This window comes from Octopus sinensis, unplaced genomic scaffold (genome assembly GCF_006345805.1).
Source record: "Octopus sinensis unplaced genomic scaffold, ASM634580v1 Contig18900, whole genome shotgun sequence".
NCBI classification, from domain to species: domain Eukaryota; kingdom Metazoa; phylum Mollusca; class Cephalopoda; order Octopoda; family Octopodidae; genus Octopus; species Octopus sinensis.
Window position 1 is genome coordinate 200,914 of NW_021836126.1, and position 21,003 is coordinate 221,916.

Sequence of the window (21,003 nt, forward strand, 5' to 3'; positions counted from 1 at the left end):
AAAAAAAAAAAAAAAAAAAAATTTACTTGAGGGGGTCTCTTTTTTCTGGGAAGAAGTCGATAGGGTAGTTCTATTGTTTCATTATACACAAACTCCCCCCTAACCTTAACCTGTAACCCTTATCTCTGTTTCCAAGCAATTCCTATTCCCTATTCCTTTCCACGGGTATTTGTCAATTTATGAATTTTTATTGATCGCATCTAAGAAATTGAGTGATCGCTCGCTGCGCTCGGTCGCTCGCAGCGCTCGCGACTATTAGCTTAAAAAAATTTAATCGGGTAGACTCATTATTTAAGCTTGACATCTCATTATTTATGCTTAGAAAATTTAAATTTAAAATAATCAATTCTAATTAAAAAGTTACATTTTTAAAATCTCTAAAATTTCATTATATCTTAATAATAAATGGTATGGTGTGGTGTCTGTCTGTCTGTCTGTCTGTGTTCTGTCTGTGTGTCTGTCTGTCTGTCTGTCTGTGTGTGCACACCAACTTCAAATTGGCAATACGATGTCCTCGACTTACATGATGAGGTCCTTAAAACCTTCCCCCCAAAAAAATTAAAAAAAAATTTTCTGCATTTGGTTAAAATGAACAACTACAATGTCCTCGACTTACATGATGAAGTCCTTAAAACCTTCCCCCCAAAAAAAATTAAAAAAAATTTTCTGCATTTTGGTTAAAATGAACAACTACAATGTCCTCGACTTACATGATGAAGTCCTTAAAACCTTCCCCCCCAAAAAAATTAAAAAAAAATTTCTGCATTTTGGTTAAAATGAACAACTACAATGTCCTCGACTTACATGATGAAGTCCTTAAAACCTTCCCCCCCAAAAAAATTAAAAAAAATTTTCTGCATTTTGGTTAAAATGAACAACTACAATGTCCTCGACTTACATGATGAAGTCCTTAAAACCTTCCCCCCCAAAAAAATTAAAAAAAAATTTTCTGCATTTTGGTTAAATGAACAACTACAATGTCCTCGACTTACATGATGAAGTCCTTAAAACCTTCCCCCCAAAAAAAATTAAAAAAAAATTTTCTGCATTTTGGTTAAAATGAACAACTACAATGTCCTCGACTTACATGATGAAGTCCTTAAAACCTTCCCCCCCAAAAAAAATTAAAAAAAAATTTTCTGCATTTTGGTTAAAATGAACAACTACAATGTCCTCGACTTACATGATGAAGTCCTTAAAACCTTCCCCCCCAAAAAAATTAAAAAAAAATTTTCTGCATTTTGGTTAAAATGAACAACTACAATGTCCTCGACTTACATGATGAAGTCCTTAAAACCTTCCCCCCCAAAAAATTAAAAAAAAATTTTCTGCATTTTGGTTAAAATGAACAACTACAATGTCCTCGACTTACATGATGAAGTCCTTAAAACCTTCCCCCCCAAAAAAATTAAAAAAAAATTTCTGCATTTTGGTTAAAATGAACAACTACAATGTCCTCGACTTACATGATGAAGTCCTTAAAACCTTCCCCCCAAAAAATCAAAAAATTATTTTCTGCATTTTGATTAAAATGAACAACGCGAATGTCCTCGACATTCATGATGAGGTCCATTAAAACCTTCAAGGCAAAAATCTCACGTATTAAGAATATCCTTGATGAAAACGACAGCGAGAATATTAACAATGATGAACTCCCAATTATTCGCGATAAAGAAATTCAATTCATCCTATGTTTTTCTCTTTAAAATTAAATGCATATATCATTATCGACCATGAATCAAAATTAAAGCTATTATCATATTTGACTTTGACAGAATGTGCAATCACAGATTGCACGACTTTGAATAGAGTGTGCAATTAACAGATTTTGAAAAACCACTTTGATAGTTGAAACCACATTAGCACAATCATTAACACAATTTACCACCAATTGACGCACGACCTTGAATAGAGTGTGCAATTAACAGATTTTGAAAAACACTTTGATAGTTGAAACCACATTAGCACAACCATTAACACAATTTACCACCAATTGACAGCGCAATCAGAAGAATTTGCGTAAAAATATTAACTATTTACTTGAGTTTTTCGTAAAGATAGAATTTATTTTCGGTATGCCTCTTTTCCTAAACTTTTTTATTATTCAAAAATAATTTTTTAAATAGATAACCGAAGGAGGAAAAACGAAGCTGAAGAAAAAACGGTCAGCTTAATAAGGTAATTAATTAAATCTTTTTTGTGTGTCGCTTTCTTGCCTGCCGCATTTCCGCCTGCCGCATCTCCCCCTGCCCCATTTCCGCCAGTAAAAAATAAAAAAAGAAAAAAAAGGAAATTACAAAGGAAAAATGAAAAAATTAAATATAAAAAAAAATAAACCACAAAAAATGAAAAAAAAAGTTTGCAATGACAATAAACAAGGCCCAGGGACAGTCATTAAAGGTAGTTGGGTTATTTTTAGAGAGTGAGTGCTTTTCACATGGACAGCTGTATGTGGGATGCTCGAGGGTAGGCAGAAGAGAAAATTTATTCATATATGCCAAGGAAGGACGGACGACAAACATCGTTTATCAACAGGCGATAGAATAGGGTTACATTAAACCAGGTAGTTTTATACATCTACATAAACTTATAGTTGTTTGATGAAACAGGCCCTCCGCAGGAGCTAGGTCGCGGTGAGCGAAGCGAGCTGCCGAGCTAGTAGTTTAATAAATGTTCTAGATCTAGATATTGAAAAACTACATCGATCTAGATATCGTTTAGACACCTTTACGCTCCTTTTGAGATTGGAATGAGTAAATTTGTCAGTAATAAACTATTAAGAAATATTTTCATTAGATGGTCCAGAAGATTGTTTCGCTTGTGACACGTGTGGGATTATAACTTTGTTTATGTTCCTACAGAATGTTTTATAATAATACTCACATATTATTATTAAAAGCACTCCGAGAAGTCATAAAACTAATTAAGCTTCCTTGTGCCGCGTGAACAACAATACGTCCCACAAACTTCTCCAGGTGCCTCTCCTCTTTGTCAATTCTCTCAGGTTGTCGAGATCATCAGCATTTTCGAGTTTTCCTCCCAATAATTTTGAGATCCTGATTTAGCACCGATGGGAGTGTTGTCCTTGGTCTTCCTCGGAATGCGTCTCCGCATTGCATGAAATATGTTTCCATAGCAATGTTAGGGAGTGGCGACGTCCATCCGCAGAATGTGCCAAATAGCCTCCATCGTGATTTCAGGATTTCGATCGAAAGAATTTCTGAGTTGCATAATTTGTATAGGTTGTGATCTTCTGCGGGGTAGCGGATGTTGGTGCTGCACGTAATTGAGATCTATGGAAACTGTCTAGTTTCTGATTTTCCAGTTTTGTGAGTCCCCAGGTTCCACAGTTTTTTAGCCTAAGGAGGCCGTCGAGTGTGTTTAGTTGAAATTTACTTTTTAATTGTTCTTTCCTTTAAATTCCTAAGGCAAAGGGGTGTCACTTCCTGGGGTATTTCTCAAAGGAGAAGTGTCCTGAGTACAACCTGTCCTGCATTCTGGTAATGCCCCACCAACAGAGGACTAGTTTGTCGGCATTATAAACATTTTCGGAACCATATTCATTTATTTTTGAAAAGATAATTTTTTTTTAAGTCTTCGATTCGTCTTTGAACTAATCCGCAGAATATTCCAATTCACCATAAAAAATTCTTAGTTTTATATTCAAGCCATCCTTTACTGGATTTAAATTCGGGGAGACCGTTTAAACGCAGCAAATTCAGCTGCTTTAGATTAAATTATCTCATCATTGAGGCAAACTCCAATAGATTCCATGAAATCTATCCAGGTAATGATTTTAGGATCAATTGATGAATATCTGAGTTTTGAAAAACGATAACTTCTCCCATAAATTGGATTAATTCCAAGAATCTTCTGTTTGTCCAACAATCGTTAATTGCACGTCTCGAAATTTATTTTTTGAAACGCAACGAAAAATTTCTGAAACATGACTTAAACTCAGAGAAGAGTTATCAATAAGATAATTTATAATTTCTCTTTTTTGATCATAAAATAATCTAGAGCACTTCCTCGTGTTACACAAAAAAATAATAAATTTTAATTTTTTAATACTAAAAAGTGGCGAGTAAGAGAATTTTGCGAGCAATGGACTTTTTTTAGTAAAAATGGCATTTTTTCCCAAAAGTGGAAAGAAATAGAGGGTAAACTGTAGTTTGTTTTTGGCAATAATTAAGGATATCTAAAATAAATGCTTGAATTATCAATACCTCATATGAGCTAGTAGACATAATTATCTATTGGTCTAAATCCGAAAGTTTTCAAGATTTATCATTTTAGTTCTTTTTGCAATAAAACTGTCGACAGTGTCAAGATTTTGTGGGTGAGTTTTTTTCCTTATGTCATTTTAATTGTGCGGCTTCAAAAGTTGTTTCCCATTATGACGTCGCATATCATACACTGCGCTTAATCGACGTTTTCAGATCCAGTATATTGGGTAAATCACATTGGACATGAGGATCATTGCTAGTAAAATTAACTAATTTTTAAAATAATTAATAACAAAACAATTGTCAGTTAACTAAATTAACCCAGCCGAACGGATTGCTTGCGCGTTCCCGCGCACGATTGCGAGCGAGATCCTCTGCCACAACCAAGAGGACTCGCGAGCATCCATCTTCTTCCGAGCGATGAGGATACCGAGGTCTTTTAAGAAGCATGTGGTCTGCGGACCGGAAGCGCCTGATGTCTCAAAAGCCACAGGCACGAAGGAATGCTGAGTGGATTAACTAATTATATTTTTTAATTTAAAAAAGATATAAACACAGACATAGATAATTTAAACTTCGGCGCATAAGATGGCTTGGAAGTTACTTCGAATGATTGGTTTTAGTTTCACAATAATTTAATCTTTTTTACATTTTAACATTTAATACTTCTTGGATTTTTCTATAAAACTCTATTTCTTGCCTATTTTTATATTTATTAAAATTTTACTATATGAAAATTCAATAATTTCATTATCTATTTTTTGTTCTTTCTCAGTCTCTGTTTTTGAATGAGAATTTTGAGATGTTAATATGTCGCGAGCCGCGAATAAAACCGAGCCGAAAGTGAAACTGCCATCAATTTCAATCCTGTCAATCATTGTCAAAAATATAATAATCAATTATTTCAAAGAAACATTAACTAATTATTGTTAATTATTTTTTCGATGATGCACTCTCATCTCTTATTCATTTTTTATAATAAAGAGAATTCAAATCTACCCAAAGGAAAATCCAATTTTTAATTATTTTTTCTAAAATTATAACGCTTACTTTATGTTTTGGGACTGTTTTTACTGCCTGGCTTTATACTGCCAAGACTTCTATACTTGAGCGAACATCAAAAGACAATAGAATTGGATATTCTGAATCGCTCGATAGTTCTCTAAAGTTGGCAGCTGAAAAAATCTCTAACATATGCTTTAATCACGCTCGATGGACTTGCTGCAAATCATCACTACGCCCTTTGAAGTTGGACTACGTTCGCCACTGAACATGACCCTTCCTGTCTTTCTTTCCTCAGGCGCCAGCTCCCACGTTTTCATCACCCGAATCCTACGTTACTCTCGCGGATTGGAAGAAATCGGGTTTCTACATCGAGAATTTTATAGTCAATCTCAAAACTTGACTTTGCTTGAGATCAATGACTTCACCAAATTGTCGGAGGGACAGAAGACCACATGGAGAAGCTTTCGTAAAAGATTGAGTTGAATCTAGGTTATAACAGGTGTTTTGGTTATATATGGCGGACAGGACAGGACAGTAATTGAAAGCGGACTCAACCCATTAAAACTCATCGCTCCCCACACCATAGCTCCTTTTCTGTAATGAAGCTTTTGATTTATGCATGAAGGATGAATTGTTTCATTTCTTTTACGCCAAACATACGTACCTTTTCACCAATTGACAGCAGAAACTTAGATTCGTCAGAAAAAATAACTTTGGACCACTGTTCTATAGTCCAGTTTATTTTCCTTTAGCCCAAGCTATCTTTGCTTCTGTTATTTTATGTTAGGAAGGGCTTACAAACAGGGGTTCTGGAAAAAAATCCAATTGGTTTAGACGTCTGCTTATTGTCATTCGGCTCAAATTAATTCCGTGAGGAATAAGTTTTTTTCGGAAATTTCCTTAATAGAGATGAATCTATTTTCCATCAAAACTCTTTGAATAACTCTTTCTTCTCGTGAAGACGTTATTTCTAAGAGACCTCGTGACAGATACATCGCTGATTTGATAGATCTTAGACGTACTCCTCTCTAAATGATTCTTTTTGCTGGGTATTACATTAGATTTATATTTTTAGATTTTAGTAATTATAGACTCTTTTTCCAAGTATGTTGTTGTGGAAAATGCCAAAAACGAAGACAGCTGAAGAAATAACAGTCTATTCCAGCGAGCGTTTTTATATATTGGTAAGTCCATTTCCAATAAGTGTTCTATAGGGCCTCCGGTCATTTTGCACACGGACAATGGTAAGGAATTAAGAATACCGCTATGGATGAATTATGCGAAAAGTATTTAATAAAACATGTTTTCGGCAGAGCAAGAGCTCCATGGATCCAGGGCCAAGTTGAAAGGTTTAAAAGTTATCGTTAAAGAAATAGATTAATCAAACGATTAAAAGATGGATTTCTTCCGCAAGTGGGTCACGTGAGCAATTCGGACGTTATCTGGACATTCTTAAAGATATTGTATTTGATTACAACTCCACTGTTCATGAGACAACTAAGAAGATTCCTTTTTATTTGTTCATGGGCCAGGAAAAACCCTCAAGACATCCAGAAAAAAGACCGAAATGATTTGCTGGATATGAAGACCAAGAGGAAATTTTAAATGCGCGAAAAGTTGCTTATGACAACATTCTTATGGCAGCGGACAAAATGATAAAGAGACGAAAGTGGAAATACGACGAAGATGCGATAATTGAGGGAGATCGGGTGATTTTAAGAACTGATTCGGACGCAAATCGACCAAAGCTCCCTTTATATGATGGACTAGATACTACACTCTATTCTGTCAAAACCGTCAATGGAGATATCTATGTTCTAGAAGACGATACAGGGAACATTATTACTGACGTGCATGTTTCAAGATTAAAAAAGCTTAGCTGACTTTATTTTAGAAATTTTTTGTTACGAATATAAAGTTCAAAATCTGGTTGATTTTTAAAAACAAAGCTTTGTAAAGTTAGGGCTTAATAGGGGTTATGTCAAGTTAGAGCTGGTTTTAATAATTAGGATTTAGTAAAAGTTTGAAATTAATTGGATTGGTTACAATTAGGGTTAGGGTTGGTTACGTTAAGCCTTAGGGTTTGGTTAGGGTTAGGGTTGGATTGGTTACAATTAGGGTTAGGGTTGGGGTTAGGGTTTGGTTAGGGTTAGGGTTGGCTTTTAGAATTACGCTGATATTGTTAATTTAACTTAGTAGTTTTTTTAAATAAAAGTAATTTTTAATTAATTGTAATGGATAACACTAAAATTAATAAAATACGTTAATTAATCAATATTCTTTTTAATTGATGGGTTTGTTGGTTTGTACATATCTAATTTTTCAGAAGTCACGAAAACCATTAAAAATAGCTTTAAGATGGGACTTAGAAAAAATTAAGACATATTTTGTACGGATAGAATTAATAAAAATGACATTTTGAAATTGGTCATTCGACGCGTGGTCCATTCAGCGGACGGTGACATTAAATTATAATTTATTTTTAAAAAAAAGTCGATATTATTACAAATCCAATTTTTTTTGTCAGGCACTGTACTAAAAATGAAGAGCTAATGCAATTAAAAAATCTGAATAAGCTGATACATTACAGTCAAAAAAGTTGAATCGGTTGGTGATTTTATTTATAATTAGACATAAGAAACAATTTTTGAAGAGGAATCTAATGAAAAAAGAGTAAATCTTTCAGAGCTTTTAGATCTCTAAAGGTGAATACAACTTGTGCTTCTCAGGAAATGTAGATATAGATGATCACGCAAATATCATGTGAATTACGAAAATTTTGAATTCGACAATTTGGTAAATTTGAGAGGGTCTTTATCAATTTTAAAATTATTTTCTTATTTCAATATTAAATCATTGCTTGTGTAAATTATTAAATTTAGAAGAATAATCTCCACCACGAGATTTTCTCAATACATCAGGATTTTCTCCATTGACAAAGTATTTTGACTTTTTTTTTAATGGATTAACTACTGACAAGAAAGAAATTAAAGATAGCTAAGTTAATTAAAGGCCTCACGAGACACCGGCCAGCCTCGCGAATGGCGAAGCCGTTCCCTCGGATCACAGCAATCGACAGACGTTCCAGAGCCAAGAAAAACTCTCTTGGATCGTGGCTAGTCCTTGAAATCCGTCGACCGAGCGAGCGAAGGAAGCGGAGTGTCTTGGGGCCGAAGATCCCGGAGGAAACTTTCGTGTAATTTAAGTTTGGGAGAGGCCGACTGACTCTAAAAAAGAATTATCTTGCTGCAAAATAAACGTGTTTAAACCCATTTTAACGCTGATTTTTCGAGATTATTTAATAAAATATTTAATTTACTGTTTTTACTATTTCTTATAAGTAAATTTAATGACTTGTTCAATATACCAGATGACGTCCTCATCCTAGACACCTCAAAGGGCGCAAAGATTTCAGAAAAAAGACTTGCCACCTACTTGAAGTGATAAAGGAACGGTGCACCAATAAACGGCTCTCGCTAACGGTGCACAATAAACGGCTCTCGCTAGCAATAGACAAATCCGCTTATCTGCAAATTAACACCCCAAAGTCACCAGATCAGAGTCCTGGGCCTCTAGCTGAAATTGACCGTCCCAGCTGCTTGCTGTGCGTGATGGAAGAGTGGTTCTACTCCAAAGATCTTGGGAAAATTAACAGAAAATGCAAAATAAACCCGGCGCTATGCTCTGAAGCTAGCTTACAGGCTTGATTCACGAGGATCTGGTTTGCAAGCAGGACGAAGACCAAGCCCCAGAGATACGTTAAAATTTAAAATAATTAAAGCATTAATGAAATAGCCAATTCATATACTTCATAATTTTAAATGAATTTTTTGATTGTCATCTTTAACAATAATGTATCTTTTTCGGACACTTGCGTACCCAACTTTGTTACTCATTTTTTAATGGGATTAATCTCATATTTCGTCAAAAATAAAATAATTTTAATTAAGTCTACGCAGTTCAGGGAGCCCTCCAGCCTCACGGATTGCGAAACAGTTGCCGCGGATTACGGCAATAGAGAGACGTTGAAGAAGCCAAAAGGACTCTCTCTGGTCGTCCTCCTTTTGGCGATTCTTCTCCCCAAACAGCGTAGAAAACAAAGCGACACTCGGCCAAAGACCCCAGAGGTCTCAACGGCGGCTGTGTTGGTGAAGTTCGGGGTGAGTTCTTCGTACAAAGAACGACATACAATCTCGTCCCACTGGCGCTGGTAGTGCTCAGACTCAGGCCGCCTCGAGTAAAACCGGGCCTTCCATAAGAGACCTGCCGCGGCAAAATCTGCAGTCAAGATGGTTTCGGAGAACGATGTCTAAGAGAGTGCGGGAGGCAGAATGAGAGGACAGATAAGCGGAAGAGCCAAATCGGAACAGGATCTTAGACCAAGGGCCGCTCAGCGCACAGGTAAGGTCGCTGAGACCAGCCAGAATCGTCAAAACAAGATTGCATAGGGAGCTCATACCGAGCGTAAGGATATAATCCAAATCAGATAGGAGGTCACTTCTGTGGAAACAGGGTGCACATCTTAGCGTGGATAAATTAGACTTTTCGGTAATACGAACGTCTGGAAGAATATTGCGGCAAACAGAGGCGGCGGCAGAGAACAAACTTTGTTGAAGGTGGATATTCACAATTTCAGATTTATTTGCGTTAATAGAAAGGCCAATGGCCGAGAGGGATAGCAGGATAATCCGGAGGTCGTCAAAAACAAACTTCGGGAGGAGCGCAAATAGTTGCGTCGTCTAGGTACCAAATGTTTACAGGGGATTGGACAGAATGGGGGAGACATTCACGAAAAAGATACATTATTGTTAAAGATGAAAATTATGAAGTATGTGAATTGGCTTTTTCATTAAAAGCTTTAATTATTTTAAATTTTTAATAATTAAAAAAAGATTTATTTGCATTAATGGATAGGCCAATGGCCGAGAGGGACGTCGTCAAACATAAGTATGCTTGGGTATGCGAAAGGAGCCATTTCGCGGCAGTAAGTGATCCCGTCTGATGGAGTTAAAAGCATTAGATACGTCCAGTTTGACCATGATAAACTCCTCGGAAGATTCTGACAGTTCACGAAAGGAATGGGCCGCAGCCTCGCAACCTTGAAACGCCGACACCAAGTTGAGCGGGCAGATAATTTGGAGACAAACAGCATGACAGAAAGGAAATGCTACCATTTGGCTTTCATCCCTGTGGAAAATGTTTTATTGGAATTTGAAAATTTTTCTCTTGATGCGACAGGAAAAGAAAACAACCAAAAAATAATAAAAAAATTTTATTGCTGACCCATCTTGTTTTTGGAGTTGTTTTCATCAGGTATTAAAGTCAATGCCTAGGACAACTAATTCATTAAAAGGTTGGCATTAGCTGTTGAACAGTTCTTTTAACAGAGCGCACCCAAATTTGGCAGCTTTTGTCAATGTTTTGGCCAGGGAAGAACAAAGACTTTTTGTGATAATGACACAAATTAAGTAAGGAAGGTATCTTGAAGTGTCTGCGACAGACTGCAAAAAGGAACTTGAACTGAGAATAGCATGTTAAAATTTTCATGAATTTGAAGTAGATTGCTATTTTAAGCTAATTGATGGTTTGATTTGCTTTAAATGTTCAGAATAAAAAGTAATTGTTTTAAAATTTTATTTACCCTTAAAATATTTTTCTTCGTAAACGAGTTGTCGCCAAATAAATTTAGGCGAGTTGTCGCTTAACGGTTTGGTGAGGAATAGATGGCTGAAGAGCGGGAAAAGGACTTTGAAAAAATCGCAACTTTTCTCCTTGTCAAATTCAACTCGGAGGAAAAGATAATTTGTGCGTTAGCGGATTCACATCTGTCAGAGTTAGTCAACACGTTTGTAGAATGGACTCAAATTGGTAGAATTCCGCAGGTTTTGTGGAGTAAACATGTTTGACAACAATGTTAAATATCTTCCATACCTTAACTAATTCCGTGACTGTTGTTGATAAAATTTGACAGGTCGGGAGGTATTTGGACTCACATAGTGCCATCGTAGATACGTGTGTCCTCGATTTGAAAGACACCTATGCAGATCAAAAAGTAGACATATTTGTTCACATTAGGAAACGGCCACGATATTCCAGTCTAGATGTACTGAGATCCTCACAGAGGCAGTCAAATTCGCCCTTTTCCATACAATTATCATGCGGCGAACTGGCCATGGTTCCAGGAGATTTTGAATTCAAAATTAAAGAATTGCAATCTGTACAACTTTAGCTTTCTCGACAAAGTCATCGGCTTCTTTACGAAGACTATTCTGGAAGCAAGAGCAATGGCTATATCCAATCGCCAACCTCATGCTGCCGACCTGGCCAAGGAAATAAATCGTCTCAGGAAATCCAACCATTTAACAAGGAATTGAAGACTAGTAAATACAGATACATTTGTTTGAAATGGAATCAGATCCTTACAGCCGTGAACCGAAATCGTTCAACAGCAGAAGTATGGAAAGCAATTCGGCACGTGACCAAAATGTAACAACAAAGCATATTCCTTCAATATCATTATGAGAATAGAGAACATTAATGCACCAATTGATGTAGAAATGAAAGCTCTTTGACCATTCATTAGAGAAGATGCTGAGGAAGAAATTCAATTTTTGGAGGATCGCAACTATTCTCTTAGCTACTTGCATCTAATATTGTTTCTGATTTAAAAAAAATTGTTGGAAATAAAGTAACCGATAATGAAAATATTACGAAAAATTTGTTATCAAAATACGATAAAATAACGAAAACAGCAGAAAAAATGAAAAACAAGCGAAAATAGAAATTCAACGAAAATGACATTAAGGTTGTGTTATTATACGGATTAAGGTCAGGGATAAACTTTATTTAATAATTCTTTATTTTTAAAACTATGATTGATTAGAAATCTATGCCAAAGGCAAATAGCTGGGTAATCTAATATCTGCTATTAATCTGATTAGTCCTGGGTTTGATTTCCAGGGGCTGCCTGTGCCAGAAGCTCCGATTAGGTTTGAAAACTGACGCCGTCATGACATCTAATACACACAGATTCCAAAGATACGTTGCTGTGATGATTGGATCAATAAATTTCCCTAAAACAACATACCTGACATTGTTTAAGTCGATAGAATCTCCTCCTAAGAAGAACATGATTGCGAAGATAGGCGACGATGCACTTGGAATAATTTGATTCAAAACGAAAATTTCTCTTTGTTAATTTTAAATTCGCAAATTATATGAAATAAGGTAATTTTTTGTTTAAATTTTAGCTTACGAAATACTTAAAAATCTTTAACCCAATTCATTCCATGTCACATGTAGAGTTCATCTATTACACAATTGTTCTGAGAAATGGTTATTTAATATTTATTTATACAGTAAACCAAAATAAAAAACGAACACTACATTTTTCAAAAAATTTCCAAGAAACGAATCAAAAAAATATCTAAATAGAATTTTAACAATATATAAACAATAACTAATATTTTTATTTTTGCAAAAAAAAATATTTACCGCCTTTTTACGGCAAAAGTATAATCTGAACCAAAATAAAAAACGAACAAAATTTTTTATTTGTAAATGTTATTAAATATATGATTTTTTTAAAACATTATTAATATTTTGCACGCTATAATAACTTATTATGGCCAGACAATTGAGTTTTGAAGAAAAGGGAACAATTACCGGTATTTACAAATGCGGAAAGACGTATCGCGAAATACAACGTATAACTAAAAGATGGTGTAAAAGATCACTTGATACCATATCGAAAACAATTCGAAAATAAACAAAATATTCCAAGCACAAGAAATATGGTTCTGGTCGTCCCCGGCTCCTAAATGAACAAGATTTTAAAAAATCAATAAGGCAAAGGATTGAAGATCAAATTTACTGAAAGAAGAAACTGGGAAAAATGTACACCTGAAACAATCAGAAATACACTAAAACAGAGAGGTTTCAAAGCATTCCCGCCTACTAAAAGACCACATCTTACTAAAAACACAAAGAACGAAGAATGGAAATCTGTCAAAGATGGAATATGCTATTGGAATCATGTTATATTCAGCGATGAATGCAAATTCAACTTAGTAAACAACGACGGACGAAGATTTGTATGGAGACAACAATCCGAAAAGTTTGTTTCACGTAATATTACTGAAACCGTAAAATTTGGAAAAGGAAGTGTGATGATATGTGGTGCATTAACGTCTGAATATTTTAGTAATCTGGTTTGGATAAAAAAATAATGAATGAATCATTGTATGTTAACATTTTGGAAAACAATTTGTTGCCATTTCTGGAAAAAATAGGATTATTGATCAAATTTTTCAACAGGACAACAACCCAAAACACACATGTGTGCTTGCAAAAATATTCTTTGAGACTAATAATATCGAATTGCTACCTTGGCCAGCGCAAAGCCCGGATCTTAACCACATTGGAATCAAGGAATCATTAGATCATTCAAATCGCATTTCAACAAATTTAAACATATAATTAAAAAATAAATAACGGTGAAGCAAATATTGAATGCTATAAAATATTAACGCTGAAAGATGGAGTCTTATTTTCTTATCTTGCCTGGAAAAATGTGTCGATGAATACAATATCAAAATGTTTTCAGCACGCCAAATGGGAAAAAGCATTGAAGAACCTATTAAGTGAGACCATAAAATTAAAAAAATTCGAACAAATTATAGATAAATTAATCCCATAAAAGAAGAGGAGTTTATAGCGTTTACGTACTCTGAAAATGACAAACTTCATGAATTTCTACAAAAACAATAACGATGAAAATGGCAATTTAGACAGTTCAATTATTAAAGATTGTGAAAGAAACGAATATATTACACATCGAGACGCGATAAAAAGTCCTCGGACCTCAAAAAATATTTTTCACATGACGATCATTTTAATGTGAATATGCATGAAGGTTTAATAAAAATGCAAAAAAATATAGAGAAAAGATCATTCAAAAAAACTATTAATAATTACTTTACTTAAAATTTTGGTTTTTTAATAAATGTTTCAGATATTTATTTTAATGTTTAGAATCATTCAAATAGGTAGTTAAAAGTTATAGAAAATTTTTTTTTGACAGAAGATAGGATATTGATTATTTCTTTTACTCGACAAATTCTCTTAGTCGCCAAATTTGGCTTGGTCCCAATTGACTAAATTCGTAACTATCCAATGAAGATCAAGAACCAAGACTTATACTCCATTTTCAAAACAGAACAGTTAGATGCAACTATTACGGGGTGTGTGGCACAAGCGACGAGAAGATTGTAACATTCTTTCTTGTTGTTGCGGATGTGCAATTAATAATAATTATTATTATTCGATCACAGACTTTATGCGCCCTTCGAATAAGATTTAATATTAGACGAATTATTGATTAGACGAATTGTCTTTATTTCAATATTTCTTCGAAAAAATTTTGATAATGTCTAAAACGAGAAGCTTACATTAGAAAAAAACATTCAGGGGTCGGTAAATACTTTAAAGAAGAGTTAATTTTTGAAAGTTTCGAAAAATTATTTCTTTCACATATTTTGTAATTTAGGAAAATGTAAAATATCCTGTATTATATTCTCTTCAACGGAATTAATTTTTTCGAACAATATCGCCTTCACAAGATAAAAAATGTCATATTTCAATTTCTTTGAATTTTATTTATTTAGAAGTTTGCTTTTGAAGCCGGGAAACAACTTTCTTGGGAAAGACTCTCTCTCAAAGAAAACCTTAGTTTCTTCTGCTTTTAGACACGTTCGGCGGCAGAGAAGGATGTTCTTTGAAAATTTCGAAGTAGAGCCATTTGGTTCATTGTTTCTGCTTTTGGCTATTGCCGTGGAGACGTCTTGTTTTTTTGCGCCAAAACTTTCCTAACCTTAATAAAATTGGCGGTTTATGGATCCGTCGTTCCAGTGATTTTAGGAATTTACGTTTCTGATCCAGAGGATCTCGCTGGTCGTCTTACGCGGGAATTGTCTATCAATCATGCGGCAAGTTCAGCTTAGTCTTTTTCTTTCTTTCGTTTATTATGATTTTGGTTTTTAGAATAAAAGTTTTATCTTTAAAAAAAGTTTATCTAGATGTCACATCAACCGTAAAATAAAATTTCTGCATCCATTAGCCCTAAGTTCAAGGAGGCAACCCGACAAGTAGTTGAGGATGTAATCTCGAAGGTAAGTCGCGCCTTAGCGTCGCGCCTACTAAAAATTATGTAGGAAGACGAAGTAGCGGATATCCTTTATACTGCACTTTGTCTCCCTAAGATTAATCTCTATTAGTGAAAATCAATTAAATTGTATAAAAATTCACGATTTATTCCAAAACTTATGTATTGATTATTTTACAATTTATCATGGAAGATATTGGCACCTGTCAAACTTGTAAAGGCGGGTCCGTACGTAGTTGATGGCTACAACTGCTGTCACATACCCTGGAAACCGGGGTCAATATATGGCACGGGAACTAGCCTCTTCTACAAGCCGTACATCGCTTGGCAAAGTTCAGCTTTATGTTCTTGTAGCCTATCTGAATTCTTTCAAGTAAGGATTTGCATAGGTAACTTTACATTTTACCTAGAGGCGATGTATTCGAAGAACTTTAAAAGTATTCCTGGCACGTACGGGAGTTCTTTCGAAAGCATCCGAAGGCGATGTTTGTTGGGGATCTGAATGCTTGGTTTCAGGGTAATTAACGCGCATGGTTTGGCTCTGAAGACGCTGGTTGAAAACCTCGGGCTGGAAGCAAGATTTCAAGTGAGCCAAACCATATCGACTCGCGAGGAGGACGAGCCTGGGACTTGCTCTGGTCAGCCCTGGAATGCTCCCGATTAACCAGTTTGAACATAGGTCCCACACATGTACGGAAAAATTTTGATTCCTGCTCTGTGGTGACGAATACAGTCGCCTCACAACAAAAAATATTTGGGATCTGCACAGTCTTACCCATCATGTTGAGTCTCATTTGGGGTATTTTCTTTTTTCTCATGAATTGAATTTTTACTTTTACTAGAACAGGGATGTCAAACATGCGGCTCTCAGCGTACTTTTGAAAACATAAGCGCGGTCTGATTTAATCGCTATAAAATACAAAAAATTATTTTTTATTTTTTTACATTTAATTAAAATTTTTAAGTGTATTTTCCGTGTCATATGTTCCTCACGTAGAATCTGATTGTATTTTCCGTTTCCTCTGTTTTTCACCTCACGTAGAATCGATCGTATCAACCTGTATAAACAAGATCAATTTTGTAAAAGCTTTCCTTTGGAACTGTGGGAGAACTTATCCGCCAGGGGTAGAGACCCTTTACAAGCAGTATATCGAGCCAACAATAGGCTATGCATGTGCTGATTGGGGCTATAACCTGGCGGCAACGAACCGGCCAAAAATCGAAAAAATTCAAGAAAGATCTATCAACCTACTGAAGGACCATACCGATAGGGAAATTGTCCATAGAACACTGGAGTCTCACGTAGAGGCAAATGGGGGGATCGTGGAAATGGACCACAAACCATTCACCGTACATACAGAAAGTGTGTGGGGTCACGGTCGGAACATCGTGAAAAGATGGCTCGACTGTTGAGAAGTGTCGGAATCACCTGAACGTGTTAGTTAATGGTTAAGACGGTGATTTTGTTTGGCTTAAATAATAATAATCATCATTTGCTAATTTTCATTGTATTATTCATCAGCAATATTTGTGCTCAAGGATAATAAAAAATCCTTGACCAACACCGCCTGGCATGCCTTCGTGCGGCATCCGCCCCTCACTCTGGCAGCTGGCTGAATGCTCTTCCTCTTTCCGCATCGGGACACGGCTAGACGATGCTGCCATACGCATCGAGTGGCTCACCGTCTCGGCCTGAATGTTTGCGCAGACACCGCTGCAGATGCGGTGAGAACGTTGACGAAAAGAAACTGCACCCACTTTCCTGCAAGAGGAGCGCAGGCAGAGAACACAGACACAAGGCCCTCAATGAAATCGTGAAGGGCGGTCTCGAACCGGTCGGACTCGATCGGAGAGACGGCAAAAGGCCTGACGGGATGACAATATTCCCGTAATCGTCGGGGAAGGCCCTCGTATGGGACGTTACCGTTGTGGATACCTTTTCAAAATCGAGGATCCATTCTTCCGCCGCAAACCCTTGTTCAGCTGCAAACCACGCCGAAAAGATGAAACTACAAAAATATTCTTCGCTCGCGGACCGCTACCGCGTTACGGCAATCGCCCTGGAGACCGCTGGAGCAGCTGGAAAGGAGACTGACTCGTTCCTCAAAGAGGTCGGGCAGTCCATTGGGAGTAAGCTCAAGGACACGAGAGAGGCCCTCTGGTTCCGCCAGCGCATCGGTCTGGCCATTGTTCGGGGCAACGCACACTGCGTCCTTGCCGCTGGGACTTAACGATTTTCGGTGTTAATTGATAAAAAAATTAACGATTAATAATACATTTTGTAACAAAAATTTTTGGTTGAAAAAAAAAAGATAATAAAAATCGAAAATACCATTAGTTTGGTCACGAAAATAGTAAACTATATCAGAAGTCATCCCCTCAACCACCGAGATTTTACTAAACTGCTGATAGATATTAATAATCAGTTCAGCGACATTCCTTTTATAGTCCAGTCAACTCAAAGAAAATTTTGAAAGAAAGAAAAACGTAAAAAAGAATAAGTCCCAAGAAACGAACATGATAATTTTAATTCCTGATTAAACAATTGTAAAAAAATAATAAATGTTAAAGACCTAGGGAATGCAAAGTTCGCATTAAAATGATATAAACCTCAAGAGCTTTCAATTCTTTATCACACTCTTTACGGTGCATATTGAGCTTTTCAGTATACTGCTGTTTTTGATAAAATATTTAAGTGCCTCTTTTACACTTTATTTGTGCCTTTGATAGCATTGATTGGTTATTCAATAAATATTGATCACGTAATAGTATTCAGATTAAATCAATAACTCAATTCAAAAAATAAAACTACAAAAATGACAAATCCAGTATCTATTCAACTGATTTTAGTGAAAAATTCAAAAAACAAAATTAAATCATGAAATAAACTAGAAAATTCAGCTAAAAATATTCTCTCCTAAAGTTGTTGTGGTGTTGTGCATGTCCGTTCCTAATGATATGAGGAAATCGAATCCTAGGGGCCTTCCTGCGAAAAAGGATAAAAATAACATAACAAGTGCAGGAGTGTCGTCTCTGGGGCTGGATAACAGCACAAGGACTAGTATTCATGACAATCCAATTGCTGGGAATCCTACTATCCCCAACTAACTTGCATTCCCTTTCGGCCATTATCGATGATGCTATTTGTGTTTCTGAAGCTGAGTGGGTGTCTCAGATTGTTTATGCCACGAAGCAAAGAATTGGGAGGATACCAAGAGGTGGATGGAACCTTATCCGTGAGAAGTTTAATTCAAAATTCTTGAAGAGTGCAAGTCTCAGTCAACTCAAAGGAATGGTTAAACCAATGAGAGTGGATAGTAATTATGGAAGCAATTGCCATCAGAAGCAATTTCTTGAGAGCTCAGAAATTTCCACTTTTAGAAAGTGTCTAGAAGAGTTGAATATACAAATTAAGAATATTGAATCGATTCCAAGGGATTCACGTAAACCAACTCCAAAAATTCAAAATAAATATTTGAAAACTGATATATTGACAGGATTGAATTCGGCGATATATTATATTACGAAAGATAATCATCCTAATGATATCAATAGCATTTCTGATATTCTATATGCTGCTCAATGTGCGTATTTATCTCTAACCATGAGAGACAAAGCACAGAGCACATGGGTAGAAAATATTGAAAAGAAAATTTCAAAATTATCTGCAGAATTGGAAATTGTTAATTCTCATTCCAATCAAACACTACCTCCATCTGAAAAGCAAAAGGTAATGGATGTTCTCTGTCGCTATGGGTATAAGAAAACTAAGAAAGGTGAGCTGTCGAGGATTCAGATATTATTGCAAGACCTGATTAGGATTAAAAATAAGAAAATAGAAGTTCATAATTCAAGGAAGCAATTTTGTAAGGATAATCAGTGCTTTGAATTAAATCGAAAAAAATTCTATCGAGACTTAACAAAGAAAGAGGAAGTGACGCTGTATGGATTTGATGATGAAGAATGTGTCTCTTTTTGGCAAAAAGTCTGGAGCGAGAGAAATGGGAGGCCTCAATCTTATGACGTTGTTGGAAAACGAACTACTTGTGCTGAACATATGCTTCCAGAGTTTACGGAAGAGTTTTTTGGAAATGTTATTAAGTATCTTCCTGACTGGAAGGCATGTGGATGTGATGGGATATATAACTTTTTCATTAAGAAGATGGAGTCATTACATGGATTTCTGTGTCACGAGATAACCCGAATAATTAATGGAGAGTACATGCCTGAAAGTTGGTTTTACACTGGAATAACATATTTGATTCCTAAAAAAGATGATTGTGAGACCCCGAAGGACTTACGTCCTATAACGTGTATGCCGACATTGTATAAACTTGTCACCAAATGTGTTAATGTAAAACTGGCTGATTTTGTCGAGGCATTTGGCCTAATTTCAGACAACCAACTTGGAACGAGGAAGGTAATGATTTTAGGATCAATTGATGAATATCTGAGTTTTGAAAAACGATAACTTCTCCCATAAATTGGATTAATTCCAAGAATCTTCTGTTTGTCCAACAATCGTTAATTGCACGTCTCGAAATTTATTTTTTGAAACGCAACGAAAAAATTTCTGAAACATGACTTAAACTCAGAGAAGAGTTATCAATAAGATAATTTATAATTTCTCTTTTTTGATCATAAAATAATCTAGAGCACTTCCTCGTGTTACACAAAACAAATAATAAATTTTAATTTTTTAATACTAAAAAGTGGCGAGTAAGAGAATTTTGCGAGCAATGGACTTTCTTAGTAAAAATGGCATTTTTTCCAAAAAAGTGGAAAGAAATAGAGGGTAAACTGTAGTTTGTTTTTGGCAATAATTAAGGATATCTAAAATAAATGCTTGAATTATCAATACCTCATATGAGCTAGTAGACATAATTTATCTATTGGTCTAAATCCGAAAGTTTTCAAGATTTATCATGTTTAGTTCTTTTTGCAATAAAACTGTCGACAGTGTCAAGATTTTGTGGGTGAGTTTTTTTCCTTATGTCATTTTAATTGTGCGGCTTCAAAAAGTTGTTTCCCATTATGACGTCGCATATCATACACTGCGCTTAATCGACGTTTTCAGATCCAGTATATTGGGTAAATTCACATTGGACATGAGGACCATTGCTAGTAAAATTAACTAATTTTTAAAATAATTAATAACAAAACAATTGTCAGTTAACTAATTAACCCAGCCGAACGGATTGCTTGCGCGTTCCCGCGCACGATTGCGAGCGAGATCCTCTGCCACAACCAAGAGGACTCGCGAGCATCCATCTTCTTCGAGCGATGAGGATACCGAGGTCTTTTAAGAAGCATGTGGTCTGCGGACCGGAAGCGCCTGATGTCTCAAAAGCCACAGGCACGAAGGAATGCTGAGTGGATTAACTAATTATATTTTTAATTTAAAAAAGATATAAACACAGACATAGATAATTTAAACTTCGGCGCATAAGATGGCTTGGAAGTTACTTCGAATGATTGGTTTTAGTTTCACAATAATTTAATCTTTTTTACATTTTAACATTTAATACTTCTTGGATTTTTCTATAAAACTCTATTTCTTGCCTATTTTTATATTTATTAAAATTTTACTATATGAAAATTCAATAATTT

General features: G+C 35.5%; 1 protein-coding gene across 1 annotated transcript; it reads left to right on the forward strand.

Moving 5' to 3' along the window:
* The first annotated feature begins 18,460 nt into the window (after window positions 1-18,460).
* On the forward strand, window positions 18,461-19,864 carry LOC115231814. Its single transcript, XM_029801747.1, has one exon. It carries the CDS (start codon window positions 18,461-18,463, stop codon window positions 19,862-19,864), a length of 1,404 nt encoding a protein of 467 aa, XP_029657607.1.
* The last annotated feature ends 1,139 nt before the right edge of the window (window positions 19,865-21,003 follow it).